Source organism: Oncorhynchus clarkii, chromosome 12, assembly GCF_045791955.1.
Source record: "Oncorhynchus clarkii lewisi isolate Uvic-CL-2024 chromosome 12, UVic_Ocla_1.0, whole genome shotgun sequence".
Taxonomy (NCBI): Eukaryota; Metazoa; Chordata; class Actinopteri; order Salmoniformes; family Salmonidae; genus Oncorhynchus; species Oncorhynchus clarkii.
Window position 1 is genome coordinate 1,808,095 of NC_092158.1, and position 22,445 is coordinate 1,830,539.

Below are 22,445 nucleotides of genomic sequence, written 5' to 3' on the forward strand. Positions count from 1 at the left end.
CCCTAGAACATGATTGTACCCCCTAGAACATGACTGTACCCTTTAGAACACAACTGTACCCCCCTAGAACAATACTCTACCCCTAGAACATTGCTGTGACCCCTAGAACACATCTGCACCCCTAGAACACTACTGTACCCCCTACAACACTACTCTACCCCCTAGAACACGACTGTATGCCCTAGAATACTGCTGTACCACCTAGAACACCGCTGTACCACCTAAAACACTCCTGAACCCCCTAGAACACAACTGTACCCCATAGAACATGACTGTACCCTCTAGAACACTGTTGTACCCCCTAGAACACCACTGTACCCCCTTGAACATGACTGAACCCCCTGGAACGCTACTGTACCCCCTGGAACACTGTTGTACCCTCTTGAACATGACTGAACCCCCTAGAACACTACTGTACCCCCTAGAACACTGCTGTACCACCTGGAACACTGCTGTACTGTCTAGAACAGTTCTGTACCCCCTAGAACACCACTGTACTCCTAGAACAGTGTTGTACCCGCTATAAAATGACTGTACCCCTCAGAACAGCACTGTACCCCTATAACGCCACTTTACCCCTAGAACAGTGTTGTACCCCCTAGAACACTACTGATACATGAAGCTTTGCCCCTGTAATCCTACTATCTGAATGTCACATATTTACAGAACTATTTAGCGTTGTGGTGAGTTAAGCCCTTCATCAGACAGAGGAGGATTGGATTGATCTTTGTTATGTTAAGCTGACACATAAGCACACACAGTGATTCCCACAGTCAGCACCTAGAGAGGCCACTCTGCTGCAGGCCATCAGGTTATTGCTACTGTGCTGTCTCATTGTGATCATGTAATTTGCCGTAGGGCCATTCTGACCTACTATATCTAGCATTTATTGTATGTTCTTGTGTGGAGACTGACTTGTAACATCCACAGGTTGTAACCACATTTAATAATGTTCTGAGCATGGTCAGAGGTGACCGAAGGTCCACGTTTATCTGCAGCCTTAAGGCCTTCTCTTCAATCCACATTTATCTGCAGCCTTAAGGCCTTCTCTTCAATCCACGTTTAGCTGAAGCCTTAAATCCTTCTCTTCAATCCACGTTTAGCTGAAGCCTTAAGTCCTTCTCGTCAAGCCACGTTTAGCTGCAGCCTTAAGGCCTTCTCTTCAATCCACATTTAGCTGAAGCCTTAAGGCCTTCTCTTCAATCCACATTTAGCTGAAGCCTTAAGGCCTTCTCTTCAATCCACGTTTAGCTGAAGCCTTAAGGCCTTCTCTTCCTTAAGGGCTACTGTTCAATCCACGTTTATCTGAAGCCTTAAGGCCTTCTCTTCCTTAAGGGCTACTGTTCAATCCACGTTTAGCTGAAGCCTTAAGGCCTTCTCTTCCTTAAGGGCTACTGTTCAATCCACGTTTAGCTGAAGCCTTAAGGGGTACTGTTCAATCCACGTTTAGCTGAAGCCTTAAGGGCTCTGTTCAATCCACGTTTAGCTGAAGCCTTAAGGGCTCTGTTCAATCCACGTTTAGCTGAAGCCTTAAGGGCTCTGTTCAATCCACGTTTAGCTGAAGCCTTAAGGGCTCTGTTCAATCCACGTTTAGCTGAAGCCTTAAGGGCTCTGTTCAATGCCCTAAAAACAGTCATAGCCTCTGCAGCACATTGAGTTGATATTGCTGGCTGTTTAACAGATGAAACCAGTGAATTGAAAGAAGCGAAGTAGTGATATCAGTGGACATCTCAGGATCATTCTGCTAACTACCAAAATTAAAAGAACAATGACGTCGTTGCTAGGTTGCAAAAGAGAAGCAAAAGCAGTTTGGTGTGTTTGAGCCTTTTCATTAGTGTCTGGTTGGTGTTGAGTGAGAAACAGAGAAAGAAAGAGAGAGAGAGAGAGGATGGTTAGGGGTAGTTAGAATGTGGGTGGTTAGAATGTCTGTCTTTGGGGTGGTTAGAATGTGTGTCTTTGGGGTGGTTAGAATGTCTGTCTTTGGGGTAGTTAGAATGTAGGTGGTTAGAATGTCTGTCTTTGGGGTGGTTAGAATGTGGGTGGTTAGAATGTGTGTCTTTGGGGTGGTTAGAATGTCTGCCTTTGGGGTGGTTAGAATGTGTGTCTTTGGGGTGATTAGAATGTGTGTCTTTGGGGTGGTTAGAATGTCTGTCTTTGGGGTTGTTAGAATGTTGGTGTTTAAAGTGTGTCCTTGGGGTGGTAAGAATGTCTTTCTTTGGGGTGGTTAGAATGTGTGTCTTTGGGGTGGTTAGAATGTCTGCCTTTGGGTGGTTAGAATGTGTGTCTTTGGGGTGATTAGAATGTGTGTCTTTGGGGTGGTTAGAATGTCTGCCTTTGGGTGGTTAGAATGTGTGTCTTTGGGGTGGTTAGAATGTCTGCCTTTGCGTGGTTAGAATGTCTGTCTTTGGGGTGGTTAGAATGTTGGTGTTTAAAGTGTGTCTTTGGGGTGATTAGAATGTGTGTCTTTGGGTGGTTAGAATGTCTGCCTTTGGGTGGTTAGAATGTGTGTCTTTGGAGTGGTTAGAATGTCTGCCTTTGCGTGGTTAGAATGTCTGTCTTTGGGGTGGTTAGAATGTTGGTGTTTAAAGTGTGTCTTTGGGGTGATTAGAATGTGTGTCTTTGGGTGGTTAGAATGTCTGTCTTTGGGGTGGTTAGAATGTTGGTGTTTGGGGTGGTTAGAATGTTGGTGTTTAAAGTGTGTCTTTGGGGTGATTAGAATGTGTGTCTTTGGGTGGTTAGAATGTCTGTCTTTGGGGTGGTTAGAATGTTGGTGTTTAAAGTGTGTCTTTGGGATGATTAAAATGCGTGTCTTTGGGGTGGTTCGAATGTGGGTGGTTATAATGTGTGTCTTTGGGGTGGTTAGAATGTGGGTGGTTAGAATGTGTGTCTTTGGGGTGGTTAAAATGTGGGTGGTTAGAATGTGTGTCTTTGGGGTAGTTAGAATGTGGGTGGTTAGAATGTATGTCTTTGGGGTGGTTAGAATGTGTGTCTTTGGGGTGGTTAGAATGTCTGCCTTTGGGTGGTTAGAATGTCTGTCTTTGGGGTGATTAGAATGTTGGTGGTTAAAGTGTGTCTTTGGGTGGTTAGAATGTTGGTGGTTAAAGTGTGTCTTTGGGGTGGTTAGAATGTCTGTCTTTTGGGTGGTTAGAATGTCTGTCTTTGGGGTGGTTAGAATGTCTGTCTTTGTGGTGGTTAGAATGTTGGTGGTTAAAGTGTGTCTTTGGGGTGGTTAGAATGTGTGTCTTTGGGGTGGTTAAAGTGTGTCTTTGGGGTGGTTAGAATGTCTGTCTTTGGGGTAGTTAGAATGTCTGTCTTTGGGGTGGTTAGAATGTGTGTCTTTGGGGTGGTTAGAATGTCTGCCTTTGGGTGGTTAGAATGTCTGTCTTTGGGGTGGTTAGAATGTTGGTGTTTAAAGTGTGTCTTTGGGGTGATTAGAATGTGTGTCTTTGGGGTGATTAGAATGTGTATTTGGGGTGGGTAGAATGTTGGTGTTTAAAGTGTGTCTTTGGGGTGATTAGAATGTGTGTCTTTGGGGTGGTTAGAATGTGTGTCTTTGGGGTGTTTAGAATGTGTGTCTTTGGGGTGGTTAGAATGTCTGTCTTTGGGGTAGTTAGAATGTGGGTGGTTAGAATGTCTATCTTTGGGGTGGTTAGAATGTCTGTCTTTGGGGTGGTTAGAATGTCTGTCTTTGGGGTGGTTAGAATGTCTGTCTTTGGGGTGGTTAGAATGTGTGTCAGTGGGGTGGTTAGAATGTCTGTCTTTGGGGTGGTTAGAATGTCTGTCTTTGGGGTGGTTAGAATGTCTGTCTTTGGGTGGTTAGAATGTGTGTCTTTGGGCTGGTTAGAATGTCTGTCTTTGGGTGGTTAGAATGTCTGTCTTTGGGTGGTTAGAATATCTGTCTTTGGGTGGTTAGAATGTCTGTCTTTGGATGGTTTGAATGTGTGTCATTGGGGCGGTTAGAATGTGTCTTTGGGGTGGTTAGAATGTCTGTCTTTGGGGTGGTTAGAAGTTCTGTCTTTTGGCTGGTTAGAAGTTCTGTCATTGGGCTGGTTAGAATGTCTGTCTTTGGGTGGTTAGAATGTCTGTCTTTGGGTGGTTAGAATGTCTGTCTTTGGGTGGTTAGAATATCTGTCTTTGGGTGGTTAGAATGTTGGTGGTTAAAGTGTGTCGTTGGGGTGGTTAGAATGTGTGTCTTTGGGGTGGTTAAGGTGTGTCTTTGGGGTGGTTAGGTCTGTCTTTGGGGTAGTTAGAATGTCTGTCTTTGGGGTGGTTAGAATGTGTGTCTTTGGGGTGGTTAGAATGTCTCTTTGGGTGGTTAGAATGTCTGTCTTTGGGGTGGTTAGAATGTTGGTGTTTGTGTGTGGTTTGAATGTGTGTCTTTGATTAGGGTTTTTGGGGTGGGTAGAATGTTGGTGTTTAAAGTGTGTCTTTGGGGTGATTAGAATGTGTGTCTTTGGGTGGTTAGAATGTGTGTCTTTGTGTGTCTTTGGGGTGGTTAGAATGTCTGTCTTTGGGTGGTTAGAATGTCTGTCTTTGGGTGGTTAGAATATCTGTCTTTGGGTGGTTAGAATGTCTGTCTTTGGGGTGGTTAGAAGTTCTGTCTTTTGGCTGGTTAGAAGTTCTGTCTTTGGGCTGGTTAGAATGTCTGTCTTTGGGTGGTTAGAATGTCTGTCTTTGGGTGGTTAGAATGTCTGTCTTTGGGTGGTTAGAATGTCTGTCTTTGGGTGGTTAGAATATCTGTCTTTGGGTGGTTAGAATGTCTGTCTTTGGGTGGTTTGAATGTGTGTCATTGGGGTGGTTAGAATGTGTCTTTGGGGTTTGTCTATTATCTGTGGTTCCCTGGGGCGTGTGTTGTGCTGGTCTGGAGGTACTGGTGATGGCATGGATGATACTTGTGTCCTGACCAGGGGGCTGTGTCCTGTATACTTGTGTCCTGACCAGGGTGCTGTGTCCTGTACATCAAGCTATCTCTCTACAGAAACAGGAGATAGACTAGTGTCCTGTCCAGGGGGTGTCCTGTACATCAAGCTGTCTCTCTACAGAAACAGGAGATAGACTATTGCCCTACGGGCCGTTCTGGCTCAGACACGGCTTACTTACTATGGAGAGTATGCAGTGGAGTTCATGGCTGAAAGTTTGCTCTGTCATGCTTCCTGATTGGCAGAGTGAGGCCTCTCTTGCCCTCGTTCAGAGCTATAGGAAGGTCCCCTGCGGTGGAGCTTAGAGGAGGAATGCCTCCCAGAGGACAGGAAGCGTGATAGGAATGTTACACAGAGTGGTGGGAATGTTATACAGAGTGGTGGGAATGTTACACAGAGTGGTGGGAATGTCATACAGAATGATAGGAATGTTACACAGAGTGGTGGGAATGTTACACAGAGTGGTGGGAATGTTATACAGAGTGGTGGGAATGTCATACAGAATGATAGGAATGTTATACAGAGTGGTGGGAATGTTATACAGAGTGGTGGGAATGTTATACAGAGTGGTGGGAATGTTACACAGAGTGGTGGGAATGTCATACAGAATGATGGGAATGTTATACAGAGTGGTGGGAATGTTATACAGAGTGGTGGGAATGTTATACAGAGTGGTGGGAATGTTACACAGAGTGGTGGGAATGTTACACAGAGTGGTGGGAATGTCATACGGAATGATAGGAATGTTATACAGAGTGGTGGGAATGTTACACAGAGTGGTGGGAATGTTACACAGAGTGGTGGGAATGTCATACGGAATGATAGGAATGTTATACAGAGTGGTGGGAATGTTATACAGAGTGGTGGGAATGTTACACAGAGTGGTGGGAATGTTACACAGAGTGGTGGGAATGTTACACAGAGTGGTGGGAATGTCATACGGAATGATAGGAATGTTATACAGAGTGGTGGGAATGTTATACAGAGTGGTGGGAATGTTATACAGAGTGGTGGGAATGTTATACAGAGTGGTGGGAATGTCATACAGAATGATGGGAATGTTATACAGAGTGGTGGGAATGTTATACAGAGTGGTGGGAATGTTACACAGAATGATGGGAATGTTACACAGAGTGGTGTGAATGATACACAGAGTGGTGGGAATGTTACACAGAATGGTAGGAATGTTACACAGAATGATGGGAATGTTACACAGAGTGGTGTGAATGTTACACAAGTGGTGGCAATGTTACACAGAATGGTAGGAATGTTATACAGAGTGGTGGGAATGTTACACAGAGTGGTGTGAATGCTACACAGAATTATGGGAATGTTATACAGAGTGGTGGGAATGCTACACAGAATTATGGGAATGTTATACAGAGTGGTGTGAATGCTACACATCATTATGGGAATGTTACACAGAGTGGTGGAAATGTTACACAGAATTATGGGAATGTTATACAGAGTGGTGGCAATGTTACACAGAATTATATGAATTTAGAATTATGCTCCATGCCTACCCCCCTCCACACACACACATTGCATCCTATAATCCCAGTCCCTTTACAGTGAGGTACAGTATACATGAGTAGGTATGACATGACTACAAAGACACTGTTAACAAGTACACAGCCTCTGTGGAGTGAGTAGTGATGTCATCCCATTGCTCCTGCTCTGTTCAAAGAACACAGCTTAATGGACCTTTAGATCTGCCTCTATATGACTAATGAATGGGACCTGCTGCTCAGAATAAATCACTACAAAGAAACAACACAATTCCCAATCATTCACAACAGTGTTTTCCACTTCCCCGTTCCCCTCTGATGTGGTCAGTCTGTAGCGTAACGTTTACAGTAATCAATAAAGTTATTCAATGTTCTTCAACTTTTAAGTGTTGTGGAATTTGTGAAGTTAGATTGATTGATGCCAATAAATCCTGACTTATCTGAGTACTTAGACATTAGCGAAGCAGGCAATTGAGTTTGTAGAAGCTGATTAGCCTAGTGGTTAGAGCGTTGGACTAGTAACCGGAAGGTTGTGAGTTCAAACCCCCGAGCTGACAAGGTACAAATCTGTCGTTCTGCCCCTGAACAGGCAGTTAACCCACTGTTCCCAGGCCGTCATTGAAAATAAGAATTTGTTCTTAACTGACTTGCCTGGCTAAATAAAGGTAAAATAAAAAATAAAATAAAATTAGATTGAGATGCCCTCAATTGGAGTGTTGGTTCAATGAGTGAGATTGAGATGGGTGGAACTTCAGGGTGGTATGATCTGATGGGTGGAACTTCAGGGTCGTATGATCTGATGGGTGGAACTTCAGGGTGGTATGATCTGATGGGTGGAACTTCAGGGTGGTATGATCTGTAGTTATTCTCTGGAGTAAAAAGTAATTCTGGCGGCTGTGTTTAGAATCTGATTGACTGAGATGCCCCAAACTACTCACTGTCAGAATGTTGGTTAATTGGGTACGATTGAGATGGGAGGAGTGGAGTGGGAGTGGAGGAGCGGGAGTATAGTGGATGGAGAGTGGAGGGGGAGTGGAGGAGAGTGGAGGGGGAGTGGAGGAGAGTGGAGAGGGAGTGGAGGAGAGTGGAGGGGAAAAGGAGGTGGAGTCGAGGGGGAGTGGAGGAGAGTGGATGGGGAGTGGAGTGGATGAGAGTGGAGGAGAGGAGAGTGGAGGGGGAGTGGAGTGGATGAGAGTGGAGGGGGAGTGGAGTGGATGAGAGTGGAGGGGGAGTGGAGGAGAGTGGAGGGGGAGTGGAGTGGAGCAGTGTGGAGAGGGAGTGGAGGAGAGGAGAGGGAGTGGAGGAGAGGAGAGTGGAGAGGGACTGCAGGAGAGTGGAGGGGAGTGGAGGAGGGAGTGGAGGGGGAGTTGAGGAGAGGAGAGTGGAGGAGAGGAGAGTGGAGGGGGAGTGGAGGAGTGTGGAGAGTGAGTGAAGGAGAGGAGAGTGGAGAGGGACTGGAGGAGAGTGGAGAGGGACTGGAGGAGAGTGGAGAGGGAGTGGAGGAGAGGGAGTATAGCGGAGAGGGAGTGGAGGTGAGTGGCGAGGGTGTGGAGAAGAGGGAGTATAGTGGAGGGGGAATGGAGGTGGAGTCGAGGGAGAGTGGAGGGGGAGAATAGTGGAGGGGGAGTGGAGTGGAAGAGAGGGAGTAAAGTGGAAGGAGAGTGGAGGGGGAATGGAGGTGGAGTCGAGGGGGAGTGGAGGGGGAGTGGAGGAGTGTGGAGGGGGAGTGGAGGAGAGTGGAGGAGAGTGGAGGAGAGTGGAGGGGGAGTGGAGGAGAGTTGAGGGGGAGTGGAGGAGTGTGGAGAGGGAGAGTGCAGGGGGAGTGGAGGAGTGTGGAGAGGGAGTGGAGGAGAGGAGAGTGGAGAGGGACTGGAGGAGTGTGGAGAGGGAGTGGAGGAGATGAGAGTGAAGAGGGACTGGAGGAGGGAGTGGAGGGGAGTTGAGGAGAGTGGAGGAGAGGAGAGTGGAGTAGGGAGTGAAGGGGGAGAGGAGAGTGGAGGAAAGGAGAGTGGAGGGGGAGTGGAGGAGTGTGGAGAGCGAGTGGAGGAGAGGAGAGTGGAGAGGGACTGGAGGAGAGTGGAGGAGGGAGTGGAGGGGAGTTGAGGAGAGTGGAGGAGAGGAGAGTGGAGTAGGGAGTGAAGGGGGAGTGGAGGAGAGTGGAGGAAAGGAGAGTGGAGGGGGAGTGGAGGAGTGTGGAGAACGAGTGGAGGAGAGGAGAGTGGAGAGGGACTGGAGGAGAGTGGAGGAGAGGAGAGTGGAGGAGGGAGTGGAGGGGGAGTGGAGGAGGGATTGGAGGGGAGGTTGAGGAGAGTGGAGGAGGGAGTGGAGGAGGGAGTGGAGAGGAAGTTAAGTGGAGGGGAGGGGAGTGGAGGGGGACTGGAGAGGAAGTTAAGTGGAGGGGAGGGGAGTGGAGGAGGAGTGGAGGAGAGTGGAAAGAGTGGATGGGTAGTGGGGGAGGAGTTGAGGAGAGTGGAGGGGGAGTGGAGAGGAAGTTAAGTGGAGGAGAGGGGGAGTGGAGGAGAGTGGAAGAGGAGTGGGCAGGCATTTTCTTACAGTGAGGTCCTTGATGATCTTCTTGGCCTTCCTTTGACAAAGGGTGCTATAGATGTTCCTGGAGAGCAGGCAGCTTAATCAATCAAATGTATTTATAAATCCCTTCTTACATCAGCTGATGTCACAAAGTGCTGTACAGAAACCCAGCCTAAAACCCCAAACAGCAAGCAATGCAGGTGTAGAAGCACGGTGGCTATGGAAAACTCCCTAGATAGGCCAAAACCTAGGAATGAACCTAGAGATGAACCAGGCTATGTGGGGTGGCCAGTCCTCTTCTGGCTGTGCCGGGTGGAGATTATAACAGAACATGGCCAAGATGTTCAAATGTTCATAGATGACCAGCAGAGTCAAATAATAATAATCACAGTGGTTGTCAAGGGTTCAACAGGTCAGCACCTCAGGAGTAAATGTCAGTTGGCTTTTCATAGCCAATCATTCAGAGTATCTCTACCGCTCCTGCTGTCTCTAGAGAGTTGAAACCAGCAGGTCTGGGACAGGTAGCACGTCCGGTGAACAGGTCAGGGTTCCATAGCCGCAGGCAGAACAGTTGAAACTGGAGCAGCAGCACGACCAAGTGGACTGGGGACAGCAAGGCGTCATCATGCCAGGTAGTCCTGAGGCATGGTCCTAGGGCTCAGGTCCTCTGAGAGAGAGAAATAAATAAATAGAGAGAGAAAGAAAGAAATAAAATAAGAGAAAGAGAGAGGGAATTAGAGAGAGCATACTTAAATTCACACAGGACACCGGATAAGACAGGAGAAATACTCCAGATATAACAGACTGACCCTAGCTCCCTGACACAAACTACTGCAGCATAAATACTGGAGGCTGAGACAGGAAGGGTCGGAGGACACCATGGCCCCATACGACGATGGCCAAACAGGCAGGACATAACCCCAACCACTTTGCCAAAGCACAGCCCCCACACCACCCTAACCCTAACTTACCATCCTGAGACAAGGCAGAGTATAGCCCACAAAGATTTCCCCCATGGCACAGCCCAAAGAGGGAGCGCCAACCCGGACAGGAAGATCCCGTCAGTGACTCAACCCACTCAAGTGACGCACCCCTCCTAGGGACGGCATGGAAGAGCACCAGCAAGCCAATGACTCAGCCCCTGTCATATGGTTATTGGCAGAGAATCCCAGAGGCGAGAGGGGAACCGGCCAGGCAGAGACAGCAAGGGCAGTTCGTTGCTCCAGTGCCTTTCCGTTCACCTTCACACCCCTGGGCCAGACTACACTCATAGGACCTACTGAAGAGATGAGTCTTCAATCAAGACTTAAAGGTTGAGACCGTCTCTCACATGGGTAGGCAGACCATTCCATATAAATGGAGCTCTATAGGAGAAAGCCCTGCCTCCAGCTGTTTGCTTAGAAATTCTAGGGACAGTAAGGAGGCCTGCTTCTTGTGACCGTAGCGAACATGTAGGTATGTACGGCAGGACCAAATCAGAAAGATAGGTAGGAGCAAGCCCATGTAATGCTTTGGCGGTTAGCAGTAAAACCTTGAAATCAGCCCTAGCCTTAACAAGAAGCCAGTGTAGGGAGGCTAGCACTGGAGTAATATGATCACATTTTTTGGTTTTAGTCAAGATTCTAGCAGCCGTATTTAGCACTAACTGAAGTTTATTTAGAGCTTTATCCGGGTAGCCAGAAAGTAGAACATTGCAGTAGTCTAACCTAGAAGTGACAAAAGCATGGATGAATTTTTCTGCATCATTTTTGGACAGAAAGTTCCTGATTTTTGCAATGTTACGTAGATGAAAAAAAGCTCTCCTTGAAACAGTCTTGATGTGTTCGTCAAAAGAGAGGTCAGGGTCCAGAGTAACGTCGAGGTCCTTCACAATTTTATTTGAGACAATTGTACAACCATCAAGATTAATTGTCCGATTCAACAGAAGATCTCTCTGTTTATTGGGAACTACAACAAGCATCTCTGTTTTGTCCAAGTTGAAAAGTAGAACATTTGCAGCCATCCACTTCCTTATGTCTGAAACACAGGCTTCCAGGGAGGGCAATTTTAGGGCTTCGCCATGTTTCATCGAAATGTACAGCTGTGTGTCATCTGCATAGCAGTGAAAGTTAACATCATGTTTCCAAATGACATCCCCAAGAGGTAAAATATATAGTGAAAACAATAGTGGTCCTAAAATGGAACCTTGAGGAACACTGACATTTACAGTTGATTTGTCAGAGGACAAACCATCCACAGAGACAAACTGATATCTTTCCGACATATAAGATCTAAACCAGGCCAGTCCGTGTAGACCAATTTGGGTTTCCAATCTCTCCAAAATAATGTTCTGTTCGATTATTTAAATTTTTAATGTCACCTTTATTTAACCAGGTAAGCTAGTTGAGAACAAGTGCTCATTTACAACTGAGACCTGGCCAAGATAACTCAAAGCATCGCGACACCAACAACAACACAGAGTTACACATGTAATAAACAAACATACAGTCAATAATACAATAGAAAAATAATATTAAGTCTATATACATTGTGTGCAAACGGCGAGAGGAGGTAAGGCAATAAATAGTCCATAGTAGCAAAGTAATTACAATTTAGCAGATTAACACTGGAGTGATAGATGAGCAGATGATGATGTGCAAGTAGAAATACTGGTGTGCAAAAGAACAGAAAAGTACATAAGAACAATATGGGGATGAGGTAGGTAGATTGGTTGTTGGTTGGGCTATTTATAGATGGACTATGTACAGCTGCAGCGATCGGTTAGCTGCTCAGATAGCTGATGTTTAAAGTTAGTGAGTGAAATGTAAGTCTCCAGCTCCAGTGATTTTTGCAATACGTTCCAGTCATTGGCAGCAGAGAACTGGAAGGAAAGGCGGCCAAAGGAGGTGTTGGCTTTGGGGATGATCAGTGACCTATACCTGCTGGAACGTATGCTACGGGTGGGTGTTGTTATCGTGACCAGTGAACTGAGATAAGGAGGAGCTTTACCTATTATAGACTTATAGATAACCTGGAGCCAGTGGGTCTGTCGACGAATATGTAGCGAGGGCCAGCCGACTAGAGCATACAGGTCGCAGTGGTGGGTGGTATAAGGGCATTGGTGACAAAATGGATGGCACTGTGATAGACTGCATCCAGTTTGCTGAGTAGAGTATTGGAAGCTATTTTGTAAATGACATCGCCGAAGTTGAGGATCGGTAAGATAGTCAGTTTTACGAGGCTATGTTTGGTGGTGTGAGTGAAGGAGGCTTTGTTGCAAAGTAGGAAGCCAATTCTAGATTTAATTTTGGATTGGAGGTGTTTAATATGAGTCTGGAAGGAGAGTTTACAGTCTAGCCAGACACCTAGGTATTTGTAGTTGTCCACATATTCAGTCAGAACTGTACAGAGTAGTGATGCTGGTCGGGCGGGTGGGTGTGGGCAGCAAACGGTTGAAAAGCATGCATTTGGTTTTACTAGCGTTTAAGAGCAGTTGGAGACCACGGAAGGAGTGTTGTATGGCATTGAAGCTCGTTTGGAGGTTAGTTAACGCAGTGTCCAAAGACGGGCCAGAAGTATACAGAATGGTGTCGTCTGCGTAGAGGTGGATCAGAGTATCCAGCAAGAGCAACATAGTTGATAAATACAGAGAAGAGACAGCCCGAGAATTGAACCCTGTGTTTCACCCATAGAGACTGCCAGAGGTTGATGGTATCAAAAGCAGCACTAAGGTCTAATAGAGAACAGATGTAGAGCCTTAATACAGTAGATGTAGTGGTATAGGAAGCTTAATACAGTAGAGGTAATAGCCAACTTTTGCAGTAATTACAGCTGCAAGTCTCTTGGGGTATGTCTCTATAAGCTTGGCACATCTAGCCACTGGGATTTTTGCCCATTCTTCAAGGCAAAACTGCTCCAGCTCCTTCAAGTTGGATGGGTGCCGCTGGTGTACAGCAATCTTTAAGTCATACCACAGATTCTCAATTGGATTGAGCTCTGCGCTTTGACTAGGCCATTCCAATACATTTAAATGCTTCCCTTAATTAAACCACTCAAGTGTTGCTTTAGAACTATGCTTAGGGTCATTGTCCTGCTGGAAGGTGAACCTTCGTCCCAGTCGCAAATCTCTGGAAGACTGACGCTGGTTTCCCTCAAGAATTTCCCTGCATTTAGCGCCTTCCATCATTCAATTCTAACCATTTTCCCAGTCCCTGCCAATGAAAAACATCCCCACAGCATGATGCTGCCACCACCATGGTATTCTTGGGGTGATGAGAGGTGTTGGGTTTGTGCCAGACATAGCGTTTTCCTTGATGGCCATATAGCTCTATTTTGGTATCATCTGATGGGAGTACCTTCTTCCATATGTTAAGGGAGTCTCCCACGTGCCTTTTGGCAAACACCAAATATTTTTTTTCTTTTTTTTCTTGAAAATATGTATTTTTTTTCTGGCCACTCTTCCGTAAAGCCCAGCTCTGTGTAGTGTACGACTTAACGTGGTCTTATTGACAGATACTCCAATCTCCGCTGTGGAGCTTTGCAGCTCTTTCAGGGTTATCATTGGTTTCTGTTGCCTCTCTGATTAATGCCCTCCTTGCCTGGTCCGTGAGTTTTGGTGGGCGGCCCTCTCTTGGCAGGTTTGTTGTGGTGCCATATTCTTTCCATTATTTAATAATGGATGTAATGGTGCTCCGTGGGATGTTCAAAGTTGCTAATATTTTTTTGTAACCCAACCCTGATCTGTACTTCTCCACAACTTTGTCCCTGACCTGTTTGGAAAGATCCTTGGTCTTCATGGTGCCGCTTTCTTGGTGGTGCCCCTTGCTTGGTGGTGTTGCAGACTCAGAACAGGTGTATATATACTGAGATCATGTGACAGATTATGTGACATTTAGATTGCACACAGGTGGACTTTATTTAACTAATTATGTGACTTCTGAAGGTAATTGGTTGTCCAGATCTTATTTAGGGGCTTCATAGTAAAGGGGGTGAATACATATGAACACACCACTTTTTTATTTTTTGTATTTTTGAGAACTTTTTGAAACAAGTCATTTTTTTAATTTCACTTCACCAGTTAGGACTATTTTGTGTATGTCCGTTACATGAAATCCAAATAACAATCAATTTAAATGACAGGTTGTAATGCAACAAAATAGGAAAAATACCAAGAGGGATGAATACTTTTTCAAGGCATTGTACTTGTGGTGATGTGATGTTATGGTCCTGTGGTGATGTGGTGTTATGGTCCTGTGGTGATGGGGTGATGTGGTGTTATGGTCCTGTGGTGATGTGGTGATGTGGTCCTGTGGTGATGGGGTGATGTGGTGTTATGGTCCTGTGGTGATGGGGTGATGTGGTGTTATGGTCCTGTGGTGATGTGGTGCTGTGGTGATGTGGTGCTGGGGTGATGTGGTGCTGGGGTGATGTGGTGCTGGGATGATGGGGTGATGTGGTGCTGGGGTGATGTGGTGCTGGGGTGATGGGGTGCTGGGGTATGTGGTGCTGGGGTGATGTGGTGCTGGGTTGAGGTGGTGCTGGGGTGATGGGGTGATGTGGTGATGTGGTGCTGGGGAGATGTGGTGCTGGGGTGCTGGGGTGATGTGGTGCTGGGCTGATGTGGTGCTGGGCTGATGTGATGCTGGGGTGATGGGGTAATGTGGTGCTGGGTTGATGGGGGATGTGGTGCTGGGGTGATGTGGTGCTGGTGTGATGGGGTGATGTGGTGATGTGGTGCTGGGGTGATGGGGTGATGGGATGATGGGGTGCTGGGATGATGGGGTGATGTGGTGATGGGGTGATGGCGTGATGTGGTGCTGGGTAGATGTGGTCCTGTGGTGATGTGGTCCTGGGGTGATGTGGTGCTGGGGTGATGTGGTGCTGTGGTGATGTGGTGCTGGTATGATGTAGTGCTGGGTGATGGGGTGATGTGGTCCTGTGGTGATGTGGTCCTGTGGGCCTGTGTAGATGTGGTGCTGGGATGATGTGGTGCTGAGGAAATGTGGTGCTGGGTTGATGTGGTGCTGGGATACTGGGGTGTTGCTGTCCTGTGGTGTTGTTCTTTTCCCTTCCATCTTCCTACCTCCCTCCCTCCCTCCCTCCCTCCCTCCCTCCCTCCCTACCTATCTTATCTTCCCTCTCTTTTCTCTCTCTCTCCTGCTCTTTTTCTCTCTCCCTATGTCTCCATTCTCTCTCTGTATTTTCTCACCTGACAAAGAATGAAAGAAACTCACCATCCCGTCTTCTGTTGTGCCTGTCTCTCCAGCTTCCCCTAGGGAACCCACGGTGATGTGTCGCTCCAACACCTACCCTAAAGGCTTCTACTGTAGCTGGCACCTTCAGCACCCCACCTCCATACCCACAGACTTCGATGTCAACGTCCAGTAAGAAGCAAAACCTTTTATTTATTTTATTTTCTCTCTGTCTCTGTGTGTCTCTGTCTCCGTGTCTCTCTGTTTCTGTGTCTCTCTGTCTTCGTGAGTCTCTGTCTGTTTCGCTGTGCCTCTGTGTCTCTCTGTCTCTGTGTCTCTCTGTCTCTGTGTCTCTCTGTCTCTGTGTGTCTGTCACGTTCGCTATCCTCAAACTCCCTGTCATAAATCAACCAAACCTCTGGACTGAGGGGCGCCTCTGGACTGAGGGGCGCATCTGGACTGAGGGGTGCCTCTGGACTGAGGGGCGCATCTGGACTGAGGAGCGCATTTGGACTGAGGGGCGCATCTGGACTGAGGGATGCATCTGGATTAAGGGCCGCCTATGGACTGAGGGGCTGCGATTCTGGCAGCTCTGGAGTGAAGGGCGACTTTGGAGGCTCCGGAGTGAAGGGCGGCTCTCGCGGCTCCGGAGTGAAGGGCGGCACTGGTGCCTCCAGACTGACGGGCGGCACTGGCGCCTCCGGACTGACGGGCGGCTCTGGCAGCTCCGGACTGACGGGCGGCTCTGGCAGCTCCGGACAGGAGGGAGGCTCTGGCAGCTCCGGACAGGAGGGAGGCTCTGGCAACTCCGGACAGGAGGGCGGCTCTGGCAGCTCCGGACAGGAGGGAGGCTCTGGCAACTCCGGACAGGAAGGTGGCTCTGGCAGCTCCGGACTGACGGGCGGCTCCGGCAGCTCCGGACAGGAGGGAGGCTCTGGCAACTCTGGACAGGAGGGCGGCTCGGGCAACTCCGGACAGGAGGGCGGCTCGGGCAACTCCGGACAGGAGGGCGGCTCGGGCAACTCCGGACAGGAGGGAGGCTCTGGCAACTCCGGACAGGAGGGCGGCTCTGGCAGCTCCAGACAGGAGGGAGGCTCTGGCACCTCCGGACAGGAAGGTGGCTCTGGCAGCTCCGGACTGACGGGCGGCTCTGGCAACTCCGGACAGGAAGGCGGCTCTGGCAACTCCGGACAAGAGGGCGGCTCTGGCAACTCCGGACAGGAGGGCGGCTCTGGCAACTCCGGACAGGAGGGAGGCTCTGGCAACTCCGGACAGGAGGGCGGCTCTGGCGCCTCCGGACAGGAAGGAGGCTTTGGCAACTCCGGACAGGAGGGCGGCTCTGGCAACTCCGGACAGGAGGGCGGCTCTGGCAACTCCGGACAGGAAGGAGGCTCTGGCAGCTCCGGACAGGAGGGCGGCTCTGGCAACTCCGGACAGGAGGGCGGCTCTGGCGCCTCCGGACAGGATGGAGGCTTTGGCAACTCCGGACAGGAGGGCGGCTCTGGCAACTCCGGACAGGAGGGCGGCTCTGGCAACTCCGGACAGGAAGGAGGCTCTGGCAGCTCCGGACAGGAGGGCGGCTCTGGCAACTCCGGACAGGAGGGCGGCTCTGGCATCTCCGGACAGGAGGGAGGCTCTGGCAACTCCGGACAGGAGGGAGGCTCTGGCAACTCCGGACAGGAGGGAGGCTCTGGCAGCTCCGGAGAGGAGGGCGGCTCTGGCACCTCCGAACAGGAGGGCGGCTCTGGCAACTCCAGACAGGAGTGCGACTCTGGCAACTCCCGACAGGAGTGCGGCTCTGGCAACTCCGGACAGGAAGGAGGCTCTGGCAGCTCCGGACAGGAGGGCGGCTCTGGCAACTCTGGACAGGATGGCGGCTCTGGCAACTCCGGATAGGAGGGCGGCTCTGGCAACTCCGGACAGGAGGGAGGCTCTGGCAACTCCGGACAGGAGGGAGGCTCTGGCAACTCCGGACAGGAGGGAGGCTCTGGCAACTCCGGACAGGAGGGAGGCTCTGGCAGCTCCGGAGAGGAGGGCGGCTCTGGCACCTCCGAACAGGAGGGCGGCTCTGGCAACTCCGGACAGGAGGGAGGCTCTGGCAGCTCCGGACAGGAGGGCGGCTCTGGCAACTCCGGACAGGAGGGCGGCTCTGGCAACTCCGGACAGGAGGGAGGCTCTGGCAACTCCGGACAGGAGTGAGGCTCTGGCAGCTCCGGAGAGGAGGGCGGCTCTGGCACCTCCGAACAGGAGGGCGGCTCTGGCAACTCCGGACAGGAGTGCGGCTCTGGCAACTCCGGACAGGAGGGCGGCTCTGGCAACTCCGGACAGGAGGGCGGCTCTGGCAGCTCCGGACAGGAGGGAGACTTGGTTCTGGGAGCAGGCACAGGACTTATCAGGCTTGGGAGACATACTTGCGGCCTCTTCCGTGGCCGAGGCACAGGATACACAGGGCCGTGGAAGCGCACTGGCGGTCTCGACCGCATAGCTGCTCCCCCCGTTCTGGCTGGATGCCAGCTTCCACCCGGCAAATGCGGGACGCTGGCACTGAGCACACCGGCCTGTGAATACTAGGCCGAGACACAGTGCGCATCACCCCATAGCACGGGGCCTGACTTGTCACCTGCTCTCCCCGGTAAGCACGGGGAGCGGGTTCAGGTCTCCAACCTGACTCCGCCACACTCCCCATGTTCCTCCCCCCCTAAATGTTTTGGGGCTGCCTCTCGGGCTTCAGTGACCGGGTCTTCAGTGACCGGGTCAGTGACCGGGTCCAACTCCTCCTCCAGGTTGGCGCACGCTGCTTGGTCTTCTTGTGGTGGGTAATTCTGTCACGTTCGCTATCCTCACACTCCCTGTCATAAATCAACCAATGACCTGCGTGCATGTAGTTCCACATCTTTTAATGAAAGTGAAACCGAAACAACCAAATAACAAACAGGTAAACATCAAAGACCGTGACGTAACCGAGGTGCACACAAACACACACGGAAAAATAAACACCCACAAAACACAGGTGGGAAAAGGCTACCTAAGTATGGTTCTCAATCAGAGACAACGACAGACAGCTGTCCCTGATTGAGAACCATACCCGGCCAAAAACAAAGAAATACAAAACATAGAAAAATTGTCCCCCTAGTCACACCCTGGCCTAACCAAAATAGAGAATAAAAAGCCTCTCTATGGCCAGGGCGTGACAGTGTCTCTATCTCACTGTGTTTCTTTGTGTCTCTGTGCCTCTCTGTCTCTGTGTCTCTCTGTGTCTCTCTGTGTCTCTCTGTGTTCTATGTCAGGTGGGTCATCTCTAAGGGAAGGAATCCTTAGAGAGAGAAAGATACGGAGAGAGAGATACGGAGAGAGAGAGAGAGAGAGAGAGAGAGAGAGAGAGAGAGAGAGAGAGAGATTCGGAGAGAGAGAGAAGGGAGAGAGAGATAGATAGAGAAAGAGAAAGACCTGAACCTTTCATTCTGTCTCTCTGTCAGGTGATACATAGATAAGAGAGAGAGGTCTTAGAATCAACTATTAAAGACTACCAGAACCTGCATGCAGAATATCCTCAGTGTACAAAGAAAAACACCAAATAATGCATGCAGAACAGAATTAGGTTGATTCCCACTAATTATCAAAATGAAAAGGGCAACCAGTGAAGAACAAACACCATTTCAAATACAACCCAAATTGATGTTTATTTATTTTCCCTTTTGTACTATTTGCACATCATTACAACACTGTATACAGATATGACATTTGACATGACTTTATTATTTTGGAACTTTTGTGAGTGTAATGTTGCTGTTAATGTGTATTGTTATTTCACTTTTGTTTATTATCTTGTTCACGAGAGAGAGAGAGAGAGAGAGAGAGAGAGAGAGAGAGAGAGAGAGAGAGAGAGAGAGAGAGAGACACTGATTGGGAGAGTTTAGAGAAAGGTCTGTCTGTCTCTCACAGAGAGAGGAGAGTCTAGAGAGTTATGTCTGTCTCTGTCTGTCTTTCACAGAGAGGGGAGAGTCTAGAGAGAGGTCTGTCTGTCTGTCTTTAACAGAGAGGGGAGAGTCTAGAGAGAGGTCTGTCTGTCTGTCTTTAACAGAGAGGGGAGAGTCTAGAGAGAGGTCTGTCTGTCTGTCTCTCACAGAGAGAGAAGAGTCTAGAGAGAGGTCTGTCTGTCTGTCTCTCACAGAGAGGGGAGAGTCTAGAGAGAGGTCTGTCTGTATCTCACAGAGAGAGAAGAGTCTAGAGAGAGGTCTATCTGTCTCTCACAGAGAGGGGAGAGTCTAGAGAGAGGTCTGTCTGTATGTCTCTCACAGAGAGGGGATAGTCTAGAGAGAGGTCTGTCTGTCTTTCTCTCACAGAGAGGGGATAGTCTAGAGAGAGGTCTGTCTATCTCTCACAGAGGGGGGAGAGTCTAGAGAGAGGTCTGTCTGTCTCTCACAGAGAGAGAAGAGTCTAGAGAGAGGTCTGTCTGTCTCTCACAGAGAGAGAAGAGTCTAGAGAGAGGTCTGCCTGTATGTCTATCTGTCTGAGTGTTGGGACTAAGAGGCCACTTCACCATGCCTCAGAGGACTCACTGGGTATCTCTGTCACATCCTCTGTTGTTTTCTCTCTCGCGGTGTCTTTCCCTCGCTCTATCTCTCGATCTCTCCTTCTCTCTCTCTCTCTTTCTCAGTTTTTCTCTCGCTCAGTCTCCTTCCCTCTCTCTCAGAGGCATCTAAGGGCACAGGGTAGCTCTGTCAATCAATCTCTCTCATTCTCTCTTCTTCTTTCTCTCTCAGCTCTCTCTCTACTCTCACTCTACCCTATTGCCTTCAATGCATTGTCTGGTGTGGGGGATCAGGGAAGGAGAGGGGGAGGAAACCATATTTCCTTTCTGTCCCCAGCAGGTGGTCTCCTAGCAACCTCATTAATGTTGTACAGCCAATATATCTCATTTGCATAATAATTTACAGAACCACTAGGCCCTCTGAACCCTGTTGTTGTCTGAAATGGTAACTCTCCATGGACCATCATTCACACCCTGGTCCTTATTAAAACTTCATCGGGATCGGTGTCCCCGTCCACTGGACAGCTGAGCTAACATAGGCTAATGGGATTAGCATGAGGTTGTAAGTAACAAGAACATTTCCCAGGACATAAACATATCTGATGTTGGCAGAAAGCTTAAATTCTTGTTAATCTAACTGTGCTGTCCAATTTACAGCAGCTATTAGAGTGAAAGAATACGGTGCTATTGAGGAGAGTGCACAACTGTGAACATAAAAAGTTATTAAATAACAAATGAGGCACATTTGGGCAGTATTGAAATAAATAGTTTCATTGGATCAGTCTAAAATGTTGTGCGTACACTGCTGCCACAGAACACCCTGATCCTGATTAACCCTCAGTAGAGAGAACACCCTGATCCTGATTAACCCTCAGTAGAGAGAACACCCTGATCCTGATTAACCCTCAGTAGAGAGAACACCCTGATCCTGATTAACCCTCAATAGACAGAACACCCTGATCCTGATTAACCCTCAATAGAGAGAACACCCTGATCCTGATTAACCCACAGAACACCCTGATACTGATGAACCCCCAGTAGAGAGAACACCCTGATCCTGATTAACCCACAGAACACCATGATCCTGATTAACCCACAGTAGAGAGAACACCCTGATCCTGATTAACCCTCAGAACACCCTGATCCTGATTAACCCTCAGTAGAGAGAACACCCTGATCCTGATTAACCCCCAGTATAGAGAACACCCTGATCCTGATTAACCCTCAGTAGAGAGAACACCCTGATCCTGATTAACCCTCAGTAGAGAGAACACCCTGATCCTGATTAATCCTCAGAACACCCTGATCCTGATTAACCCTCAGTAGAGAGAACACCCTGATCCTGATTAACCCTCAATAGAGAGAACACCCTGATCCTGATTAACCCTCAGTAGAGAGAACACCCTGATCCTGATTAACCCTCAATAGAGAGAACACCCTGATCCTGATTAACCCTCAGCAGAGAGAACACCCTGATCCTGATGAACCCCCAGTATAGAGAACACCCTGATCCTGATGAACCCCCAGTAGAGAGAACACCCTGATCCTGATTAACCCTCAGAACACCCTGATCCTGATTAACCCTCAGTAGAGAGAACACCCTGATCCTGATTAACCCCCAGTATAGAGAACACCCTGATCCTGATTAACCCTCAGTAGAGAGAACACCCTGATCCTGATTAACCCTCAGTAGAGAGAACACCCTGATCCTGATTAATCCTCAGAACACCCTGATCCTGATTAACCCTCAGTAGAGAGAACACCCTGATCCTGATTAACCCTCAATAGAGAGAACACCCTGATCCTGATTAACCCTCAATAGACAGAACACCCTGATCCTGATTAACCCTCAATAGAGAGAACACCCTGATCCTGATTAACCCACAGAACACCCTGATACTGATGAACCCCCAGTAGAGAGAACACCCTGATCCTGATTAACCCACAGAACACCATGATCCTGATTAACCCACAGTAGAGAGAACACCCTGATCCTGATTAACCCTCAGAACACCCTGATCCTGATTAACCCTCAGTAGAGAGAACACCCTGATCCTGATTAACCCCCAGTATAGAGAACACCCTGATCCTGATTAACCCTCAGTAGAGAGAACACCCTGATCCTGATTAACCCTCAGTAGAGAGAACACCCTGATCCTGATTAATCCTCAGAACACCCTGATCCTGATTAACCCTCAGTAGAGAGAACACCCTGATCCTGATTAACCCTCAATAGAGAGAACACCCTGATCCTGATTAACCCTCAGTAGAGAGAACACCCTGATCCTGATTAACCCTCAATAGAGAGAACACCCTGATCCTGATTAACCCTCAGCAGAGAGAACACCCTGATCCTGATGAACCCCCAGTATAGAGAACACCCTGATCCTGATGAACCCCCAGTAGAGAGAACACCCTGATCCTGATTAACCCTCAGAACACCCTGATCCTGATTAACCCTCAGTAGAGAGAACACCCTGATCCTGATTAACCCCCAGTATAGAGAACACCCTGATCCTGATTAACCCTCAGTAGAGAGAACACCCTGATCCTGATTAACCCTCAGTAGAGAGAACACCCTGATCCTGATTAATCCTCAGAACACCCTGATCCTGATTAACCCTCAGTAGAGAGAACACCCTGATCCTGATTAACCCTCAATAGAGAGAACACCCTGATCCTGATTAACCCTCAGTAGAGAGAACACCCTGATCCTGATTAACCCTCAATAGAGAGAACACCCTGATCCTGATTAACCCTCAGCAGAGAGAACACCCTGATCCTGATG

General features: G+C 48.7%; 1 protein-coding gene across 1 annotated transcript in view; it reads left to right on the forward strand.

Moving 5' to 3' along the window:
* The window catches only part of LOC139422641 (ciliary neurotrophic factor receptor), a 341,967-nt gene that overhangs the window by 234,866 nt on the left and 84,656 nt on the right, over positions 1-22,445 (forward strand). Inside the window, exon 3 of the mRNA XM_071173792.1 lies at positions 15,201-15,318. Within this exon, the coding sequence (XP_071029893.1) occupies positions 15,201-15,318 (118 nt within the window). The remainder of the gene's footprint in view (positions 1-15,200; positions 15,319-22,445) is intronic.